Below are 22,973 nucleotides of genomic sequence, written 5' to 3'. Positions count from 1 at the left end.
AGCTCAGGCTGGGAGCCATTGGTATGCTATGCAAACAGCTTAAGGTACTCTCTTGAAATCTCTTCCTCTCCAATCTCTCTGTTCTGCAAGGGGGGGTGGGGGAAAAACAGCAAGTGGTTTTTGTAGATAATCTCTCCTTTGCCTGACCCTTTCCTGCTGCTGGTAAACAGCTTACTCTCTTGAAATCTCTTTCTCTTCAATCTCTCTGCTCTGTGGGGGGAAGGGGGAGGAAAAAAGCAAGCAGTTTCTGTAGTCAGTCTCTCTTTGCCTGACCCTTTCCTGCTGCTTTTGATGTGTAAAAGAGCACACAGCTTACTCTCTTGAAATCTCTTTCCAATCTCTTTGCTCTGTGCTGGTGGGGGGGAGAGAAAAGCAAGCAGTTTCTGTAGACAATCTCTCCTTTGCCTGACACCCCCCCCCCCCCCAGAGCAGAGAGATTGGAGAGGGATTTCGAGTAAGCTGTTTGCTCTTCTACATATCAAAAGCAATGCAATTGTGCTGGCAGTGGGAAAGGGTCAGGCAAAGGAGAGATTGCCTACAGAAATCACTTGCTCCCCACCCCCCAGCAAAGAGATTAGAGAGAAAGAGATTTCAAGAGAGTAATGTAAGCTGTTTTCATAGTGTACTGAGGCTCCCAGCCCCAGGCTGCCACTGAGATTTTCTCTGAGATTTTCTGAGGGACATTGCGAAGGTTGTAAAGTTGTAAATGGTTGTAAACGGGCCATAAAGTTACTTTTTCACCACTGTTGTAATGTCAAACACTTGCTGAATGAATGGTCGGTAAGTGAGGACTACCTATAAACACTTTAAGTCAAGAAATCCTGGGATATCATTCACAAATGTTTAGTGCACTCCACATGATTATTCTACCTGTCTGTTCCTATGAGCAGAACAGATAAGTAAGCAAAGAACTTCACCAGGACTGATATTTGTAGCATTGCTTTCAGAGTAATATTACCCTTTTGATAAGACATGGATACCTGGAATTTGAGAAATTCTACCTTAATGTTTTGTGGAGATACAGCCATTATTTAGGCTCAGGCTATACCAGATTTCAATCAAAGTATGATCAAATGAGTTCCTCAAATTTTGTTGAAAGGAAAATAAAAAATGATTATAGTTTTCTTTTGGATTTTGTGAATTTTCAGTTTATACATGGATATCATATGTTCGAAGCCTTTTTCTGTTAAAAGTCTTCTCTTTATTATGGAGCTATTAACTATAGTCTGGATGGGAAATTTCCAGGGCTGCTGTGAGGAGAATGCATTGGGCTCCCAGGCTGTAAAAAGTACTCCCTAAAGAGAGGTGCCGAGACCCCTGTTGCACAGTACTTAAGAAATTATTAAAATGCTTATTTTCTGCCAAACATTTAGTTGTTATTTGTTTTGGTGTTTGATTTCTATCTGGATTTTAATATTTATATTTATATTTAAAATTTAGTCACCACCCATCTCACTCAAAGAGCGACTCTGGGCAGTTTACAATAAACTAGAATGAATAGAGATTAAAATACAATAAAAACAATATTCTTAAATAAAAATCACTGTACTAGTGATCCTGCATTTATATTTTGTTGTTTTACTGTAGCAAGCTGCCTTAATTGTCAAATGGACAGGTGGGGTATGGCTTGAATATTAAATAAATAAAGGGAAATCTGAAAAATCTGTTGTTCCTCCAGCAAGATGCTTCTGCTGGATATCAGTTTTCTCAATGAACAGAACAAAGTTTTCCGCAGAATGGTAAGATTGGGTCTAACACTGTGTATATCTTTAGGGTTGGGATGTATATATGCGCACCCAGAATATTTACCTAGCTGTAATAGAATACCAGGCTTTGTACTAATTGTGTTAAATCTCAATTTACAGTCAGCAGTGTTTGGTTGGCAGTGGTGAATGAAGGTGGAACAGGCTATTTTCTCTTCCTCCCTGCAGCCACCAGCATCACCTCTCATATTGTTCCAGAGTATTGCTTCTTTCCTAAACATCATAGATGGCAAAACACAAGGAAAGGAGACTAAGGAAAAGTGCCACTTCTTCCATTTTCATCAGTAGGACGCCTCTTGGATTTTTATTATTTCCACCCACAGAAGGAAGCTTTTTGTTCATTGAGGAGCAAGCTTGGTCCAGTGCATTGTGTAGAACCCAAGTAATTGTTCAAGTTTCCTGGATGTAGAAAAATGTTAGTTCAGAGTGTCAGATTTTATTTTCATCTGCTCACAACTTGAGTCTCTTGGTCCAGTGGATGCTGCAAGCAAAGCAATAACTGTATGGTTTGTTCGTTCAGACATCACATCAAACTGTGGGTCACATCTCAAGTCATATATGGTCATCTAGAATTTGTAACTATATTCAGATAGTTGGCTCAACTATACCAGGATTTGAAATAATTCTAAATCAAATCAAAACTTTGTAAGGATATTTTTAGAATATAAATTCAGGGAAAAGTGTTTTTTTGTTAAATAAAAAAACTGTCGTTAGCATTAAGTATCTTTGTTAGGCATATTTATTGCTGATCTCTGGAGATATATCTAAAGGTTGCAATTTTAAATTAATAAGAAATAAAAGTATACTGAAGCGTTCTGTTATGTTTTAAATTATTGAAATGTAATAATTTCTTTGGTTCTCATCCTACAGCTGCTTTAGTACCTCCCTGTTTTGCTCCATTGTGTTTATCTTGTTTTATAAGTGTAGTTTTAATATTTGCTAATTCAGAAGTTCGTGGTTAGGAGATCAGTTGTGAAATTAGTGTACCTGGCATCAACTTTGGAAAATAACTTTGGTTAGTTTGCACAATGTCAGTGTCATGCTATATTCCAGGCTACATTCATATTTAAATAAGGAATTCCTCTATCATGTATGTATGTATGTGTAAGAGAACAATGGGGGTGAATGCTTATTGAAAACTTTAAAACATTCCTGGTTTTCAGCTGACCTGAATTTGTGTACCGAATGCAATAAGTTTTGCATTTATATTTTACAGGCTCTTGTATGAGTTGTGGATACCTAAGGTATAATGTGGAGTATCTCGCACCTGATTGGTACATCATGTAAGAATGCTTTTGGCTGGCTGTTAGCTGGAACAGTTAGGGTTTTTCCATATTGAAGTAAGAAATACATAAAAGCTAAATCAATCAAAATTTTTATTACAGCCTTTAGGCCAGACAATGCTAAGAAATATTAAGTAAGCCTGGTTGATCCTCAATATAGAAAATGAATGCTGCAGCATGTTCCTAAATTGTGTGTAACCTTGCTGGTATTCATGAATGGTATGGGTGACAAATTAAGACACCCAGAAATAATTACTTAATAGAGTGGTGAGAGAAAGTTTAGAATGATCCATTATCCTGTACAACTGTGAACTGCAGTGTGATCTGAGGTTCATTTAAGATTCTGGTTAAATAAACACCAAAACAGTGTACTGGGTCAGGTTTTTATTGAGCACATTGATCCTACATTCAGTCTTTGTTGGAAAAAGTATGTGAAACTTCAATTTAATAACTGGTTTGCATTAGTAGCTATAGAACGTAGCCTTGATTACTGTTTATTTAGGATTAATTAATGATTATATTAAGCAGTGTTAAAGTGTTTTGTTCTAGTCTCATTTTATTGTATTTCACTGTTTGTATTGCACTATGCTTGGTAGGTCTGCGACCTATAAAGACATTCGTTTATTTAGTAACTTGCACTTCCTTTAATGAACAACTTCAATTAAATGTTTCCTATACCTGTTGATCAGTCTCACACATTGACTTGAAAGCATTTTTGTCCATTCCACTTTGCAGAACTGCTTCAATTCATTTGTATATTTTAGCTGTCTTGTTTGAACTGCTCAGTTCAGCAGATGCGACAGCCACCAGATGGGCTGAGGTTGGGGGTTTTCACTCAGTCATTCCAAAATGTGAAATTCCTTCTCCTTCAGTCATCATCATCATTATATTTTTATCCCACCTTTTTAATATATAACTCAAGGCGGCAAACATACCTAATACTCCTGCCTCCTATTTGCCCCACAACAACAACCCTGTGAGTTGGGTTGGGCTGATAGTGAGTGGCTGGCCCAGAATCACCCAGCCGGCTTTCATGTCTCAGGGAGGCCTAGGACTAACAGTCTCCTGGTTTCTAGGCTAGAACCTTACCACTACACCAAACTGACTCTCTACTGTTTTTTCTTTGCTTTGTTCTCTTCCTCAGACCTGTATGATTTATTTTATGTTACTAAACTTACAGGAAGTCCTTGGGTTTGTTGTTTGTTCAGTGATTTGTTCAGTGACCATTCAAAGTTATGACAGTGCTGTATGAATGTTAGTTACGACTGCTCCTCAAAGTTCCTGGTGTTGCAGCCCCCCCCCTGGTCATGTGATCAAAATTTGGGTGCTTGGCGACTGGCCCACATTTACGACTGGCCACAGTGTCCCAAAGTCATGTTCTCCTGCTCTGCACCAACTGCCTCTGCTTCAACTCCCCCCATCCACCTATGTGCCTCCATCTCTGCCCATTCAGCTGCCCTGCCCTCTGCGCCTACCCCTGTTACCCCCGCCACCCTTCTTCCTCCTGCTGCTGGCCCAGGATCCAGGTGCTGGGCGAGGCCACGTTGCTGAGCACAGGGACTAGATTCAAAACAAAATCTTTTGATAAATCAGTTTTAATGCAAAATCTACTAGAACAAATTTAGTGTGTTTCAAGTCCTTCAACCATTAATGTTCCACTGTTGGGTGTTGAAATTCTTAATCCATGGGGATAAATGTCATAATATTAACTTTTAAAAATATGTAGTTTTTGATACAAAACTGAGGTGGGTTTAGTTTCACACATCGACTTCATCAAGTATGAAAGCACCTTATGTTTCTTAGGCACCGCCAAAGTATCTGGTCCATACTGAGCTGTCAGAACATGCTTGAGTTGATTATCTTGCCGCTGTTGTGAATTAGGGGGGCATATTCTTTTTGAAGTTGAGAAAAACACTTATAAATCAAGTTAAAGCATGTATTACAGATTCTGGCCACAACTTCCAATAGAACATTTTGTTCCCTATTTTTAAAGTAGAGTTCTTCCACAAAGATACTTATTCATGGACCTCCACATAAAAATCCAGTCTACAACCTAACAGGTCAGGTTTGTATGATAGACCATTCTCTTTTTGCCAGTACCATTGTATAAATACAGCAGCAAAATGTTCCCATCCCAAAATGGTACTTAAAAGGCAACAGAAATACATCTCCATGACAGTAGAATGTTTAATGCATTTTTAAGTTTTCACAGGTAAAGTATATATAGGACTCATTTAGAATTTGGTTATCTTTGAAGTGGGGCTTGGGGGAACACAAAAAAAGTGGTTTGTGTTTACATGAGATGAATACTCAGTAACTACAGGGATTCCCCAGGACCAAGAATCCCCAAACTGTTTGGACCATTGGCTATGTTTAGCACTTTGAGAGCATGTTGTGGGCACTTGACATGTCATGGATTGGAGTACCAGAACAACAAACTAGTGGTTACTCCTTTTCATCTCTAGTCTCCAGGATACAGTTAATCCCAGATTATCTGTGATTTTTAAAATGTACTGATTTTTCTGAGTAGGTGCTTCTACTTCTAAGCCAAACAATGAGCTGCAGTAGTTCTTATTTTCCAAAAACACCCATCTCTCTAAAACATTGCCTTGTTTAACAAGTCACACAATTAGTTAAATCCACAAAATCCACTAAAACCCAAAGACAGTGTAATGCCATACATGATCTTTAATTCATTTGTATGTATGACTTCTTGACATGTTTAGCACTAGAGAAATACAGTATTCCTGGGAAGCCGCCCCCCTTCCCCCCATTGGTACTTCTAAGCCATGACCTGATGCAATAGAAAACAGCGAATCCTTGGTTTTGCAGCACTGGTCAGCCTATTAAGATATTTTCATCTCTCTCTTCCCCATCCCCTACCTCCCAGCTTAGGTAAAGGTAAAGGTAAAGGTTTCCCTTGACGTAAAGTCCAGTCGTGTCCGACTCTAGGGGGCGGTGCTCATCTCCGTTTCTAAGACATAGAGCCGGCGTTTGTCCGTAGACACTTCCGTGGTCATGTGGCCGGCATGACGACACGGAACGCCGTTACCTTCCCGCCGAAGCGGTACCTATTGATCTACTCACATTTGCATGTTTTCGAACTGCTAGGTGAGCAGGAGCTGGGACTAGCAACGGGAGCTCCGCGCGGTTTCGAACCGCCGACCTTCCGATCGGCAGCTCAGTGGTTTAACCCGCAGCGCCACCGCGTCCCGCACCTCCCAGCTTAAGAACATTTATATGTTACTTGGGGAGCTGAATTTCTCTTGCAATTGGTAGCAGTGCTGCTTTTTTCACGGTAGCTGGTGGGAGGCATAGGTGTCTTCATAAGTTAGTGATTGCTCTTGCATTTGTAAGAAACTTTAGACCCAGCTATAATTACACAATTCTTTTGTTCCTTTTTAAGCACTTTTTTTGTGAAGTGCTGAGCTGAAACAAATCAAACCATATTATGTTTTAATATAATGGCACAGTTTAGTTTCTAGTGGTACAAGTTTTTTATTGTTTTAGAATCAGTAATGTTGAAACTGAGAAGGGGAAAAGAAGATACATTGTATTTTCAATTTTTCCTCTTGGCAGAGGGGGAGTTTTGTTTGCTTGCTTCTAAGATATATTAAGACTATACTGAACTTATACTACAATGTTAAGATGTTTTTCAACCCAGAGTGCTGGACAATCATGCTATCATTTTTGTAGTTGTGGTGTTTGCCTACCCTGCTATAAACCATAGTTAAACAAATCTAGTCATTAAGTTTTACTTCCAAGTAAGCATGTATGACAGTGCTTTGTAAATTCATTTCCCAGTTTTACATATATAAGCCTTGTGTAAACATCAAAGCATAGAAAGGAATAAACTTCTAGGTGTCATAGTAACTCGGTTCACACACTGTGTGGAGTGAAAATCAAACAAATGTATTAAGTCCACTGTGTGAACATAGCCAGTGAACTAACATTGTCTGATGCAGAAATCATAACAGAACTGCAAGGACAATTGTAAAGATCTAATCAGTTTTATTCTAATATGTTATGAAGTGCCATAGGCCAGATTCATACAGCTGTTAAGTGTTGCATAATAAAACAGAAACGTCAGAAAAAGTAAAATAGATCCCAATCTATAATAACCTAAAAGATACAATATACAGTTTTTTGTATTGTGATCATTTGCGGAGGTGAGGAATCTGTGGGTACATTAGTCTACGTCCTTATGTATGATCATTTAGCGTCATGTGACTTAATTTTATGAATGAACAAGGTGCTATAGCTTGTTCAGTAAACCATTTTAGCCATGATAACTTATCAGAAATTAGCCAGTTTTGATTAGTTCTTAATTATTGCTAGTATCCAAGTGATCGTTAGTTTTGGAGGCAGTATCCCAATAAGACACTTAAGGTCCAACAATATAGCATAAACAATTAAAATGCATATCTGTGTGTTGTAGCTAGCAGACATGGAATTATGAAATGTGAACTGGAATACCCTTTGTAGAGTTTTCCATAATTTTGGCACCCTCTGCTGGATATCTTTTATATTGCATTGCTGTGTAAGAACAGTGTTCAGTGCAGTTCCTTATCGTATAAAATAGTGTTGAAGGGTTTTTCTTTTGGATGTGAGACTGGAAAGAAGTTTAGGAAAGAAAAAAAAATCCTCTTTCCATTATTGCTCTCAAATTTAAGTTCATGATTGTAGCTTTTCAGAAATTTCCTCCCAGCTTTTAAAACATGACCATTAGGACTCATAACAAAATAATGAATAAAATGCCTAATGAATAAAAATCAATAAACACTAGCAGTAGCACTACCAGTAATGTATCCCTGAAACCAGTGTCCTAAAAAGTGTGTTATAATGAGGTTGGCTTTTCTGCTTACCCAAAACAAGTAATATTGGAGTCGTATGTACACATGAACCTGGATTATGTAATGGTCAAGGTGTTAGGTGAGATCTAGGTTCAGCTCCTCGGTCACTGGATGTCCTTGGGTCTGTCATTTCTCCCTGCCCAGCCTATCTCACAGTGATAAAATTAGGGTAGATCCCCATGTACATAATCTTTTTTTCCTTATGTCATTATAAATCATCGTACAGATGGTCCTCAGTTAACAACCACTCGTTCAATGACTGTTCGAATATGTGATGGCGCTGAACAAGTGGTACTTACAACTGGTCCTCGAGGTTTCAGCCGCACAGCATCCCCTGGTCATGTGATCGTGATTTGCAACCTTCCCTGCCGGCTTCCCACGAGCAAAAACAATGGGGAAGATGGCAGGAAGTTGGAAGTCGAGCTCACGTGACCTGCACTTAACAACCTGTGCAGTCCTCGCTTAACGGTAACCAGGAACTGCCAGAAATGCTATTGCTAAGTGGTACAGTCATGTGATGTTGCGGTTTATAACTGCATCACTTAGCAATGGAAATTACAGTCCCAATTATCATCGTTAAGCGAGGATTACCTGTGGATTGTGTTATTTTCATACATTGATGTTTGTATAATGCGTTTAAAATGTATTAACAGTCTATTATTTAAGTAGCTTAGAATATTGAGAATAGAAAAGAGAAAGAAAAAATATTCTATCAATGTTAATTACAATTTAGGATAGCAGTATTACAAGCATTAAATTATTTAGCTTTTTCATCCAAAATTGAGTGTAAGATTGAAAAAACCCCCCCCACTACACCTCACATAAAAATATTTGTTATATAGTAGAGGTTTCAATCTTAACCTGATTACTTTATTAAAGTCTCCCGTGTATTATTATTGTGTGAGTGTGTGTATATTAAAAATACCTATTAATAAAAGGGAAAAAAGAGCAAATTTAACAAAAATTAATTACCAAAAAAAGAAAAAAGAAAAGAGAAAAAGGAAAATAATAATAATAAAGAGACGTATTGGGTTTCTGACTCCCCCCTTTTATAAATCTGCTGATTTGCAATATTTGTAGACACTTAGGCCCCCTAGAATAAAGGGACGCGGTGGTGCTGCGGGTTAAACCGCTGAGCTGCTGAGCTTGCCGATCAGAAGGTCAGCGGTTCGAATCCGCGTGATGGGGTGAGCTCCCGTTGCTAGTCCCAGCTCCTGCCAACCTAGCAGTTCGAAAACATGCAAATGTGAGTAGATTAATAGGTACCGCTTCGGCGGGCAGGTAACGGCGTTCCGTGTAGTCATGCCGGCCACATGACCATGGAAGTGTCTACGGACAAACGCCGGCTCTTCGGCTTTGAAACGGAGATGAGCACCGCCCCCTAGAGTCGGACACGACTGGACTTGATGTCAAGGGAAACCTTTACCTTTACCTAGGCCCCCTAGAAGCCAGACTGTAAATGTTTATATTTGCCATGCTGTGTCGTGTCTTGTATATATGGGAACTATTCTTACTTAAATTTAGTTGAACTATTGTCTACGTATACTGTTAGTTTTACTATCACTGCATAGCTAGTCCTTGACTTATGACCACAATTGGGACTGGAAAAATTGTCGTTAAGTGGTGCGCTCATTAAGTGAGGCATCACGTGACTGCACCTGATTTTATGACTTTTGTGGCAGTCGTTAAGCAAATCATGTGGCCTTTAAGTGAATCACGTGGATCCCCATTGATTTTGCTTGTCAGAAGCCAGCTGGGAAAGTCGCAAATGGCGATCATGTGACCCCAGGATGCCACAGCTGTTGTAAATATATGCTGGTTGCCAAGCGCCCAAATTTTTATCACATGACCGTGGGGACATGGCAACAGTTGTGTGAGGACAGGTTGTAAGTCACTTTTTTCAGCACCGATGTAACTTTGAGCAGTTGCTAAACAAATGATCGTAAATCAAGGACTACCTGTTAAGCATTTTGTTGTTGGGCATATTGTTTAGTTTGGGCAATTTAAAGAGTATGGTGATGTCCTTTCAGTTGGTATGCAGATATCTTTAATATTGTTTACTATTGTTAATATTGTTACAATTGTTGCTGGGGTGGGCTGCTGGGGCTCTGGGTTTAATTTGTGTGTGGTGGGGAGAGAGATTGTTTATGTGTCCTTTGGCCTGGGAGGTGGATGCAAGAGCTGGGAGTGGACCGGGGGAGCTGAGGGGGCACGCAAGACCATCTGGACAAGGAGGGGCAGAGAGAGGTATAGTGGGAATCTGAATCTGAGGGTGAGATGCACTTGAGGAATCAGGACCCTTATTTGAAAGCAGTTCTGTTGTCCCTCTCGTCTTCTACCCTCAGTGCCTGCCAATCAGCTTTTGCTTTTGAATGCCAGGTTGGTGTATAATAAAGCTGCCCTCATCCATGACTTTATCTTGGAGGAGAGTGCCAACCTGGCATGTCTTACCATGATCTGGTTGGGCCCAGAGGAGGGGGTTCCCCACTCAGATGTGCCCACCTGGATTCGGGTTCTGCACCAGTCAAGAGCCATGGGGAGGGATGACTGTTATCATCCATGAGTCATTACAGGCCTTCAAGGGCTCTGCTGTGCAGTTGTGAGGCACTCTGGTTGAAGTTGGGCTGAAGGGAACAGTTGGGATTGCTGCTGGTGTACCACCCTCCCTGCTGCCCAGTGGCTTCCCTGCCTGAGCTGCTGGATTCTGTTGATGGGTTGACATAGAGTCCCTAAGGCTATTAACGTTTGGGGATTTTGATCTTAACATCTGACCTGGTGATGTTGAGTCTGGGGCAGCTCAGGAGTTTGTAGCATCCATGGCAACCATGGACCTGTCCCAAGTCATCAACAGCCTGGCACATACTGGAAGCCTCACACTAATCTGGTTTTTTGTCTGAGGGTGGTTGAGATGTGATCTGGCAGTGGAGGACATTAACATCAGTCTGTTACTGTGGGCAGATCATTCCCTGCTTGCATTTTGGCTCACAGGTCTGCCCCAGGCAATTAATGGATCCAGTGGGGTTCCAGAGAGAGCTTGAGGTTTTCCCTGAAGATTTGGTGGGCAGTTCAGCTGAGGCCCTAGTCATTGCCTGGAATGGGTGGGTGGCTGAGACCTTGGACCATATTGCTCCTGTGTAGCCTCTCCTTGTGCGCCAATCCTGGTTCTGAGTTCCTCTGGGAGATGAGGTGTCAAAAGAGATACCTGGAGCAATGTTTAGGGAGACTCGAAGTGAGTCTGACTGGTCATGGTAAGAGCCCATATTAGGGGTTACCTAGTGGCAGTAAGGCTGGTGAAACATCAGTACTTCTCTGCCCTTATTGCATCCTCTGATAGTCATCCAGTGCTCCTGTTTAAGGTAACTTTGACTTGAACTGTGAATGGGCAGAGCAGGCTGAGATGCCTGGGGTATGTTCTGGGGGTGTGCTCTGGGATGAGTTTGAACCGGTGACTCCCAAGGAAGTGGATAGGGTTCTCTGTGCTGTCAGCTTGGCCACCTGTTTATTGGATCCGGGCCCCTCCTAGTTTGTAAAAGCAGCCAGAGGTGATCTGTGTTTGGGTCCATGCCGTGGTGTCAGCCTCTCTGAGGGAGTGGATGGTACCTCCTGCCTTGAAAGAGGTGGTGGTGCGTCCCCTTCTCAAGAGGCCATCCTTGGAGCCAATGGTTTCTGACAACAACCGACCAGTTCCCAACCTTCCCTTTTTCCCCAGGCCTTTGGCAAGGGTGATTGAAGCTTCCTTTTCTTTATTCTTATCCACATTTGTTTTCTCTGCCATCTTTGTTCCTTTGTTTTGTGTGCTTTTTGTATTGTTCATTGTTTTAAAATGTTTTTAACAATTTGTAAACTGCCCAAAGTCACTGGAGTCGGGCAGCATATAAAATTAATTAATTGATTAATTTGCTTTGCAGAGTGACTGGTAGAGAATGCAATGGGATCGATAGCATGTCTGCGGAGAGTGGCCCTGGGACAAGACTGAGAAATTTGCCAGTAATGGGGGATGGACTAGAAGCTACACAAATGTCTACAACACAGGCACAGGCCCAACCCCAACAAGGCAATGCTGTAGCCACTAATCCACCTCCACCAGAGACCTCAAATCCTAATAAACCCAAGCGCATGACCAACCAACTACAGTACCTACTCAAAGTGGTGCTCAGGACACTATGGAAACATCAGTTTTCATGGCCTTTCCAGCAGCCTGTGGATGCTGTCAAGCTAAACCTCCCTGTAAGTATAGTCTAAAATGGGGAAAGAAAATGTAAATGTAAATGAATATTTTTAATCATTTGTGGAGTAGCAAACAAAGAATGAGTTTGTTCTGGAAGATACAACAGCTACAGATATGCTGCTTTATGAGAATGAAACAACAGTATATACGTTATATTTTCTTCAGAGTTCCTGAGAAATTGGAAACAGAAGTCAAAAACAACGTGCTGTTGGCTAAGTTTTTAAAAATATGAATATAGGGCAAGAGAGCAGTATAGTAAAATAAGGATAGTAATATAGGTAGCCTATATTAATTGCCATGGTAGGGACAGAAAGTAAACGAAAAAGTGTAATACACATATTCAATGGATTGGATTTCACAGAGTTGAGAGTTGGAAAAAGAATGCTTTTAGACATACCCATTCATATGCCATTCCCCAGTTCTTCTGCCTTGTCTGTCTGATGTAGAATCATAATTTCTTGGGTATTTTCATTCTATACCCTGAATATACACTATTAAATATTTATCGTAAGTGCAGTATTGTCTTACAGAAAGATTTATAATTATATATATATAGTAAGTTATAGCTAGTAGCAGCCATATTTGATAAGTATTCTCTGACTAGAAATTCGTTGCTATTATGATTTGACAGGATATGACTTTTCTTTTTCCTGTCCTGCTGGAACTGTGTTCTTGCTGAAGATTAGTGCAAGGGAAGAAAAAGGAACTTCCACAGGATTAATTTAATTTAGTCATTGTTGTCTGATCCTAAACAAATGAATAGGTTTTGAATGAGAATACAGGTAGTCCTTATTAGTGACCGCAATTGGGACCAGCACTTTAGTTGTTAAGTGAAGCAGTTGCTAAGTGAAAAATCATGTGACCATGACTGTGTTTACGATTTTACAGAGGACAGCATGTACTGACTGTAATGGTGAACGTGTAACAGAGAGATGCTGCAAAGGTTGTAAATGCAGGCATTGGTCACAGTTTCTTTTTCATCAACATAGTAACTGCGAACGATCACTGTCTGAGGCAATTGCTAAGTGAGGACTACCTGTACCCCTGTACTTGAAAAAGGAACATTTTATGTGCTTATCTGGTTTTGGAAAAGATATCTTCTGTACTTTTCCTTGATTCTCCCTTGTCTTTCATAAATTAATGAATTAAAATTATTTGTATGCCATCTTTTCTCATGACTCCAGGTGATGTTTGGCAAAACAGTTGTGCTCTATTAACTTTTGAAGTAAATCATAAAGACATTTGTAAGAGAAATGTAGAATCTCAAGAGGAAGTGCAGAATAGTTTGGTATCTGTTATGTGGCTCAGCTCATTTGTAGAACTATACGGGTAGTCCTCAACTTATGACGACAATTGGGACTGAAATTTCCATTGCTAAGTGGTGCGGCAGTAAAGCCTGACTACATCGCTTAGCAATGGCAATCCCTGCAGTCCCCATTGCTGTTGTTAACTGCATCCCATGGTTGTTAGGCAAGGCAACTTCCTGCCATCTTCCCACAACCAAAGTCTGGGGAAGCCGGCAGGAAGTTGCAAATCCCAGGTGGTTTGGAAGCAGGCTGGCAGGTAGGTAAGTGGCTGCTGCCAGGTGGGGGAGGGTGCGAGGGGGTGCACGAAGGTGCGAGGGAGGCGAGGGTGCGTGGAGTTGTACAAGGGAAGTGAGGTGAGGCTCAGGGAGAGTGTGTGTGGGATTCGCAGTGAGGCTCAGGGAGGGTGCATGGAGGTCCGTGAGTGGCCAGCGTGGTACAAGTGCAGAGGGGCTGGGAGAAGGGGTGGGGTGGGAGAGACTTAGCCCAGCGACTTGCAACCTTCCCTGGTGGCTTCCCCATTGAAATTCTGGGGAAGCCAGCAGGGAAGGTTGCAAATGGTGATCACATGATCGCAGGGCGGTGCAATCGTTTGTAAGTGTGAGCTGGTTGTCAAGCACCCAGATCGCGATCATGTGACTGCAGGGGTGCTGGGACAGCTGGAATTCTGAGGAATGGTCATAACCATTTGTTCAGCACTGTCATAACTTTGAACAGTTGTTGCTGAACAAATGGTTGTAAGTTGAGGCCTGTTGTATATGAGTGTGTAATTGCCTGGGGTAAATTTTATAATACAGATACCGTTTATTTCTTCATTTTGTTTGAACAAGCATTCTAATCCAAAACTTGTTTATAACTGCGTGATACATGTTTGCTTTTGACAGAAGGAATCTTTTCAGACTCCTTGATTATGATAAAGTAGCATTAAGCCAGCTCAGAGGCAGAGCTGTTCTTATTAAATTTGAAGCTAGTATAATAAAGCAGCACTAAGAAGAAAATTAGTGGTCTACTGTTGCTGTAAACTGCCAACGGGCATGATAATAACCAGCATATTCAACTGTTGGTCTAGGAAAAGAACTGTTGAAAAGAAATTGTGGCCTTTCCCAGTCTAGTCAGTACAATTACTTTAAAATTCTGGTTTGATGGCTTTTTAGGTATAGATTCCATATTTTGTCTAAGGACGACTATCTGATGAACAAGATACTTGCTTCTTGTTATAAAGTAATTCACATCAACAAGTCATCATAGATGGAAAACATAGTTTAAATTTTATCTTTTTAAAATATTTATATAGCAACTTGAAGGAGTTTTTAGTTGCCATATTTAATCTATTTTCCCATAGGATTATTATAAAATTATTAAAACTCCTATGGACATGGGAACAATAAAGAAACGCTTGGAGAATAACTACTACTGGAATGCTCAAGAATGTATCCAGGACTTCAATACAATGTTTACAAATTGTTACATCTATAATAAGGTTAGTTTTCTCATAAATTTGGACTCCCAAATGATGTATCACCTATTTATTTCCAACTTCAGATCTCAGTTTTTAGTGTGTGTGTGTATTTATTAAATTTATATCCCACTGTCTGCTCAGGAGCTGAAGGCGGTATATGTAGTCTCTCCCCCCCCCCCACCCCTTTCTCCTGCAGCAGCCCTGTGAGGGATCATTGGGCTGATAGAGAGTGACTGGCCCATAGTCACACAGTGAGGTGATACTATGGTTAAGAGTGGACTTAAATCTGGGTATACCTAGTTATTCTTTTCCTTCTTTCCTTCCTTGGTAAAACAATGTATTAATTTCAGGTGTGGACATTTTTTCTCTCTCTCTCTCAAAAGGCCACAGTATCTCAGGGATAACCTGTTGGACTGAAGTGAGAAAAGTTGTGTTTTCTTTCTAACACTGAGAGCAGGCTGCAGGAAAGAAACAGATTGTTCTTGCCCAGTGTTTGAAACTGTGTCTTCCAGAGGAGGTCTGAAATAGGTGACAGGTGAATGAATGTAGCAAAAGGTTCACATGCAAACCCAGGGTGGCAGGTTACGTATTCCCTAGTTTACAGAAATATTTTAAAATTCAAACTTTTATTTAGGCAAGACCTAAGAATTCCTCACTTGTCAGTACCACTTTGTTTAAGAGTTTCACTGGCTACTATTTCTGGTACTTTACATGTATATTTTATTACTACAAGTATTCTTTTTAAAACAATTTTCCTTAATAAATATCTTAAATAAATCTTTTAGGAGTGTAACATTAATATGCTACAGTGATGAAAAATAGAAAAGAATGGTTCCAAATTCTGATGTCATGGTATTTTGCTGAAAAAGCCAATTTGGAATGCATATTTTACAGGCTGATAGTAGAATGAAAATGGTTTGAAATTTGTTGTCATGATTCCTGAATCACTATTTCGTTATACTCAAAATGCTATGTTCCTGAGTATTATATCAGGAAAGCTATCAGCCAGGGGCATCAGTTTTCCTTGTGAGTGGGGATGATCATCCAGAAGACTGTAATTTGCGCCTTCTTGCAGTAAACTAAGAATACAAAGAAAGAGGGACATATAACTAAGAAACAATGAATCTGTTGTGTTGCCAATTTTAAACAAGAACTTCAGATCAAGTTTTTTCATAAGCTGTTCATGAATCTATCATTCACAATTTGTCCTATTTAGAGATAGTAATTTATAAGGAGAAAAGGTCCTTTGGAATCTGCAGCTTCTAAATTTCTATCCAGAAGACATTTAATAAAAAAAGGCTTAGTAAATTGCTTGTTCAAGATACCAGTCCCTCCCTCCCTCCCTCAAATAAACTTTTTTTAGTAATGTAACCATAAAATAGAGTAAGTGGGTAGAGCTGTATGTTGGATGGTCCTCTTCAGTGATTGATAGTTAAAATGATTGTGCACTTTTATCTGTTAATGACAAAAGAGGAGCTAAAGTAGAACACAAAAGTGAAGAAATTAAAATAATATGCAGCCTAGGCTAGAATGCATAAAAGGGCAACATACTAAAAGCTTACAGTCACTTCATGCAGAGAGACATATGAACTAAGCAATAAATGCATCACACTGTGATCTCTAACTTATTTATGAACATCATATGCAGACTACATCGATGCCAACTAGGCAAAATAACTGCCACATTTCACACTATATTTCCTCAGTGTCATACAGTGGCAAAAAATATGGTCTGTCTGTCTTTGGATTGATTACTCCAAATATGTGTGATTTTGTATTTTATATATTTTTATTTGTTCAGCCAGGGGATGATATTGTTTTGATGGCAGAAGCTCTAGAAAAACTCTTCCTACAAAAAATCTCTGAAATGACCCAGGAAGAAACAGAAATTGTTATAGTCCAAACGAAAGGGAGAGGACGTGGTAGGAAGGAAACAGGTATTGATATTTAATCTGCTATATTCTGCATTCTCAGTTTTTGCACTTTGAACTAGCAAATACTATTACGTGTATGTAATGTTTGTGATTGTACTTGAAAAGTCCTCTTTCAGATAAAAGCTAGTTTTGTACATTGTACTAAGCTGTAATACAATTTGTTTGGTTTTGGCTCAATGTGTAGCGTGAACCCAAGCATTGTGGGGCATAACCTATAGTTTATTTCTCAGCATGCTTGTGAATCCAGCCAATTATAGTTTATATTCTGTAATCTGTGTTCAAGTAATCCATAGCTTAGTGCAGCTTGCAAGCCAACCACGTTATTAAAACTAGATCAACTAATGTGTGTTTCCAGAAAACTAAAGCTTTACCCTGACTGTTTATTTTGAAAGATGGGAAATGAGTGTAATTATAAAAATACAACGGAGAAAGGAAAGAAGGAAAAATATGTATTTTCAAATGGATGGTTTATTATTATTAATAGAATAAGATTGGAGTCTCAGTAATCTGTGTAGTCATTGAGAAATAGTGTTGTAATTAAAATATAGATAGGATTTGTCAGAGAAGAAAAGTCTATACAATGATTAGTATTTGGATTATATAATGTTGCTATGCAAAATGCCAAATTGTATTTTGAGAGACTTGATACACCTACTGTGATTGACTCTCTTACAGTGACATCGAAGGCAGGAGCATCGGCGGTACAGAATGCAACTCAAGCATCATCCCCACCGCAAATGCAGGCTCCACCCCAGAATTCTCAGCCCGTGCAAACAACTCATTCCTTTCCCTCTCTGACCCCTGACCTGATTGTTCAGACACCAGTAATGACAGTGGTGCCTCCCCAGCCTCCTGCAGCACTGCCTTCTCCCCTCCCACCTTCAGCCTCAGCTCCTCAGCCCTCTCAGACACACACCCCGATTATTCCAACATCTGCACAACCCGTGAAGGTGCGTACATTAGAGCTCTGCTTCTTTGAATTGTTTCTCTGAGGGAAAAACTTGCCCTAAATCATACAAAACCATGCTCAGGCACTTTATGGCTTTCCTTAAGGCTCTTTCATTAAATTCTTAACTTTTATTCCTCTGTTTTTGAGGGTTAGGAAGCAAAGATATGGTATGATAGTACAATGCTCTATTTTTGTAGGGCTCCCAACAGCTGACACAGATGTATTCTGTCAGGAAATTCATTTTTTAAAAATCTTGGTCAGGGAAATCTTAAATACAAACCTTAAATCAGCAGGACATTTGTTATTTTAGAGGTTCTAACCCCAGGGAGTTCTCAAGATCAGTTATTATTGCCCTGCCCAGATAACTAGGATGCAGAAACCCTTGGACCAGGGACCCTAGCTTTACTTGCAGATTCAGTCCTGTCATCTCTAGGTAGTTTAGAAAAAGTCTTAAAATTCTGGATAGTGGCTTCTAATCAGTACAGATAAAACTGAACTATATGGACTGATAATGTCTCTTGGAATAAGGCAGTCTTTTGCCTTGTGTTCCTTACTGGGGTTGTGAACAGTTGAGTGTGTAGGCTAGATGGATCACCAAATTTACTTGGCAGAAGTTTTATTCTTAATAAATAGAATACTTTTTATTCTTAACCTGAAGTTTTTCCATAGTGCACTTTTGTTCAGAGTCATTGCATACATCTAATTTTAAGTCACTTGAAATAGAACCATATAGACCTGACATAATAGATATATGGAACGTTTCAGTTAGTTTTGGATTCCCTCCATATTTACACATTTCAAAAAAAATTATTTACCTTCTGTGAAGTGTGAAAAAAACATTCCCCTGAAAATCAAATAGATGTAATTTTCTTGTTCGTTAGGCTTGTTATTTAAAAAAAAAGACTTTAAGAGAAATGTTGAATGTCTATTCCCACCAGACCACAAAACCTAAATCATTATGTTATGGAACATTATGTTATGAATTATGTTATAAATGTTATGAAATAGGTGGAAAACATTAGTATGGAAATAATGTTTTGTGCCAGAAACTCAGCAGGAAAAAAAAAATCAAGTGTCAGGTTAGAATTGATTAACACAGTCATTGCCTTCTATATTTGATAGCTACACTGTTAACACATTGATAGTAACTTTGGTTTGTACATTGATATTTTTCATATTGTAATTGGTTTTTAATCATTAGTAGTTACAGAGAAAGTTACGTGTGTGTGTTAAAAGGAAAATACTAAAATAAGCATGTATCAAAAATAGCAAAAATAATTTAGTCAGAACAAAACATATAACTTAAATGGCGAATACTATGCCCATACAGATTGCAAGAGAAATACCAATTAGCTGTGCAGTGTATTTATAATTTTACTATATCATGATTGAACTCAGTATTCAAGATGAAACTTGTTTTTCATTTCTTTCCTTTCATAGAACTCTCAGGTATAAATCAAATCTTCCCACTGTATTGACAATAACATTGTCATTTAATTACTAAAGGCTGCTGTTTAAAATATTCTTACAGTAAGCCTCATTAAACAATTCAGATTTATTTCTGAATAAACATGCATAAGATTGTACTGTTTTTTTAAAGGCAAATACAGTTGAGGTTTTTTTTAAGCAACACAATTCTCAATCTTTTCAACATTTTCTTTTTGATAGATTGATTGAACATTGTTGGATTTTTATCACCCCTTTCCTCCAGGAGCTCAAGGTGGTGTTCATAATAGTCTCCTCTTCCATTTTCCCTCATAACAACAACCCTATGAAGTAAGCTCTGTGGAGATATAGTGACCAAACCTAAACAACCTAGTGAGCTTCTGTGATTGAGGATGCACTTAAGCATGGGTCTCCTTAACCTTGGTTCAATCGCCAGTAACACTGCTTGAAAGAAAGATTTCATAAATAACCAAACATATCTTCCATTGGAATTAAGATTATGACTATGGGAAAATAATTGAAGCATTCCTTTCAAGATCAGTCTAGGATATAAGATTGGGCTAAAATTGCACATTCTGTATTGAATGATTTCTTAGAAATAAGAGATGACAGCAGCATTTCTCCTCTATTCTGCAAGACTGAAAGTCTGCTTTGAATAGTAGAAAGATTGTGAAATAATGTCTGAGAAGGGAGGAGGGCTATAGAAGGAGGAATTGACAGAAATAACTATTCTAGCTTCTTCCTTCAGCAAGGCTTCCTCTAGATCTTTGTTTCCTTTGCCAGTGGAAGGAATTGAGGTGCATCTCTGAATTAATAATAGCAGCAGCAGCAGCAGCAAGAAGCTGAAAATATTCTGGCTTGCTTAAGCATTGGGTGAAGTCATGACTGAGGATTTTCATAGCATACAACTTCACTATAATTTCTATGCCAGTTTTTCTGATGACTGTTTTGTATTCTTCGTATTGTGTTTTAGATAGTTAAAATTAAGTTACATGATGTCTTTGGCTATTTTCATATATGTGGGGTGTTTGCTCGGTTATGAGAAATCCATGGTACATTCATTTATTTTATTTATTTTACTAGGCTTATATGCCGCTACAATTGTCAACTGATTCCAAGCGGCTTACATTCCCACCATGCATAAACAAGGTTAAGATAACAAAAATAATCAACAATTAAAAATATAGATAATAATATATTCCTATGCCGAGGAATCATAACCTCATATACACGTATACATTGTGGCAAATAAAGAACAGAAGTCTACATAGAATGTCTGTTTGCTTTGGTAGACAAAAAAGGGAGTGAAGAGGAAAGCAGACACTACAACTCCTACCACAATAGACCCAGTACATGAATCATCGTCATTGCCAGCTGAACCCAAGTCTGTTAAGACAGGTCCACGAAGGGAAAGCCGACCTGTGAAACCTCCAAAGAAGGATGTTCCTGATTCTCAGCAGCATGTAGTAGAAAAAAGTAACAGTAACAAAGTGTCAGAGCAATTGAAGTATTGTGGTGGCATCATAAAGGAGATGTTTGCTAAGAAGCATGCTGCATACGCATGGCCCTTCTACAAACCTGTGGATGTGGAAGCTCTTGGACTCCATGATTATCGTGATATCATTAAGCATCCCATGGACCTGAGTACAATTAAAGTAAGTGTGGGTGTCTATTTTTTTCTACTCTTGTACGGTCATAAATATATACAATTTTTAAATTAAAAAAAATACTGCCTGTGTTAGTGTACACTCTCAAATATATGCAGTTTACTTTTTAAATTTTTAGACCACACTATTTTGGTTTCCTGGCCAACCATGTAACTAACATGGGAATTTACAGAAATATCCAAAGAAACAATTTTTTGTTAAGTCAACTAGAGAATTTCTCAGATGGATTTTATAGTCAGCTCCAGTTACCAGCATGCTAGCTGGTAGTGCCACTTTCAAATGTAGATTTCTTGCACAGTGTCCACCAGCGCTGTCATTCTTTGGATGGATAGAGAATCTGTACTCTGTCACAGTACCAAATAGACCAGGCCTACACAACATACAATTCATGAGCCACATGTGGCCTGACAAGCAGCCTTGTATGGCCAGTCAGCATTTTTAAAAAACTCAATAAATCCACTTCTGCCAAATGTTGCCACTGCCAGGAAGGATTCGCCACCACTGCCGTGGCCCTGAAGTTGCACTGCTGAGAGCCTCCAGGCCTCATTGACACTGCCAGCCCCATCGCTGCTGCCATGCCACTAGCTGCCAAATAGCTGATCCCTGTGCCGTATTCTTAGTGGCCTGCAATTATTTTTAATTTATCAATGTGATCCTTTCCTCTCTCTGGGTAGTGCAAACCTGAAATAGGGTATTAGTAGCTGTGGCAACTCCTCTCCCAACTTCCCTGCTTCTCCAAAGCCTTCCTTGCCTGATATAATAGGATGGCTCCAGTCATAGTTCAGCTAAGTTGGATTTGATTTACACTGGGAGGCGAACATTCATAATGCTTAGATGAAAAAATCTTGTTTTGTTGGTCAGATTTAAAACATTGATAGATGGCAGAAATCTAGCATACAAGTTTGATGATTTTTTTAGAGTTATTTTTTTCCTTACCTTTGCAGCAAGTTGTAACAGCCATTTCCTCACAAGAATTCTCTTTTTTTCCTATAGGATCTCTCATCCTCTTCCTACGACACTCACTTAAAATGCATTGGCCATAATGTTTACATAATCTGAACAGAGGAATCCACTTTTCTGGTCATTGTTTCTCTATCAAGGGCACTTTAGGACTGTTTAGTACATAATTGGTCACTTTAGTTGTGCCTAAAGTTTTGAGACAATGGTGGTGGACCAGGGATTAACTATAAGAAAACAGATACTTTATTTTGTGCTAGAGTTATTATTAGAGAGGTATTTCTCCTTTCAAATTAAACAGTTACACAGATTCATTTTTGGTGTAGATGTGGACAAGGGAGATGAATGTACTTGGAAAATATGGTTGTGGGTAGAGAATGTATAGTATGAACAAGTCCTACATTAATGAAAGCTGCCTGCAAAGTGAAGGATTGATGAATCACTGCTGGTGATAGAAACTTCCTTGAGTCAAGTTTGCCTCTTAATGATCATGTAGTTTTATTTCTCTTGAATGAATGTCATATTAATGTACTTTACATATTCCTGCATTAGTATTTTTGGCAACAAGTGCTCTAGGATAGTTCAAACGAAGCCACCTCCTTATTTCAGTCTGTTTCTGCTTTAGCAGTTTCTTAGTTGCTGGAAAGGACTAACTCACCCACTTTTGCACTGAGCAATAAAGTATTGCTTTACATGACATTAAGCAACAATGTCATTTTTCCATTTTGGCCTAGATTTATGGGAGAACTAGACTATTTTGACTTGTTCAACTAACCCTGGTTAAGAAAAAAGCATGGGGTAGCACAATATTTAAATCTACCCTTTACCTGAATTGTTTTCTAAAGTTGGCATTGTATGGTCATTGTTGGGTAAACAAATAACTATAAAGTAGATTTCCTGTAGTCCCTATTGTATGCCTTCTGGATTATTCACTATAATTCCATGGTTATTGCTAGAACAATAATAAAAAATAAGAGGAGAAAAATATTGTCTGGGTAAAAAAAAAGGGCTCATTTTATACTAATTTGTTGTTTATATTCTGTTGTCTTCTTACAAAATAAAGACAATTTTAAAAGCAGTTAATTTCCAGATAGATAGATAGATAGCTACTCTACTAGGCCCGATGCTTC

General features: G+C 39.0%; 1 protein-coding gene across 4 annotated transcripts in view; it reads left to right on the top strand.

Moving 5' to 3' along the window:
• BRD4 (bromodomain containing 4) overlaps positions 1–22,973 on the top strand; it is an 83,284-nt gene that overhangs the window by 27,159 nt on the left and 33,152 nt on the right. For 2 of the 4 annotated variants that reach the window (XM_063292558.1, XM_063292557.1), the window contains exons 3-7: positions 11,808–12,126; positions 14,774–14,911; positions 16,692–16,827; positions 17,500–17,774; positions 20,512–20,874. In XM_063292558.1, coding sequence (XP_063148628.1) covers positions 11,842–12,126; positions 14,774–14,911; positions 16,692–16,827; positions 17,500–17,774; positions 20,512–20,874 — 1,197 coding nt within the window. In that variant the 5' untranslated portion in view covers positions 11,808–11,841. The remainder of the gene's footprint in view (positions 1–11,807; positions 12,127–14,773; positions 14,912–16,691; positions 16,828–17,499; positions 17,775–20,511; positions 20,875–22,973) is intronic. The other 2 variants (XM_063292560.1, XM_063292559.1) reach the window with 1 other exon arrangement.

The sequence above is a fragment of the Candoia aspera genome, chromosome 2 (genome assembly GCF_035149785.1).
Source record: "Candoia aspera isolate rCanAsp1 chromosome 2, rCanAsp1.hap2, whole genome shotgun sequence".
Lineage (NCBI taxonomy): Eukaryota > Metazoa > Chordata > Lepidosauria > Squamata > Boidae > Candoia > Candoia aspera.
This window is presented reverse-complemented; position numbering and strand designations above follow the sequence as displayed.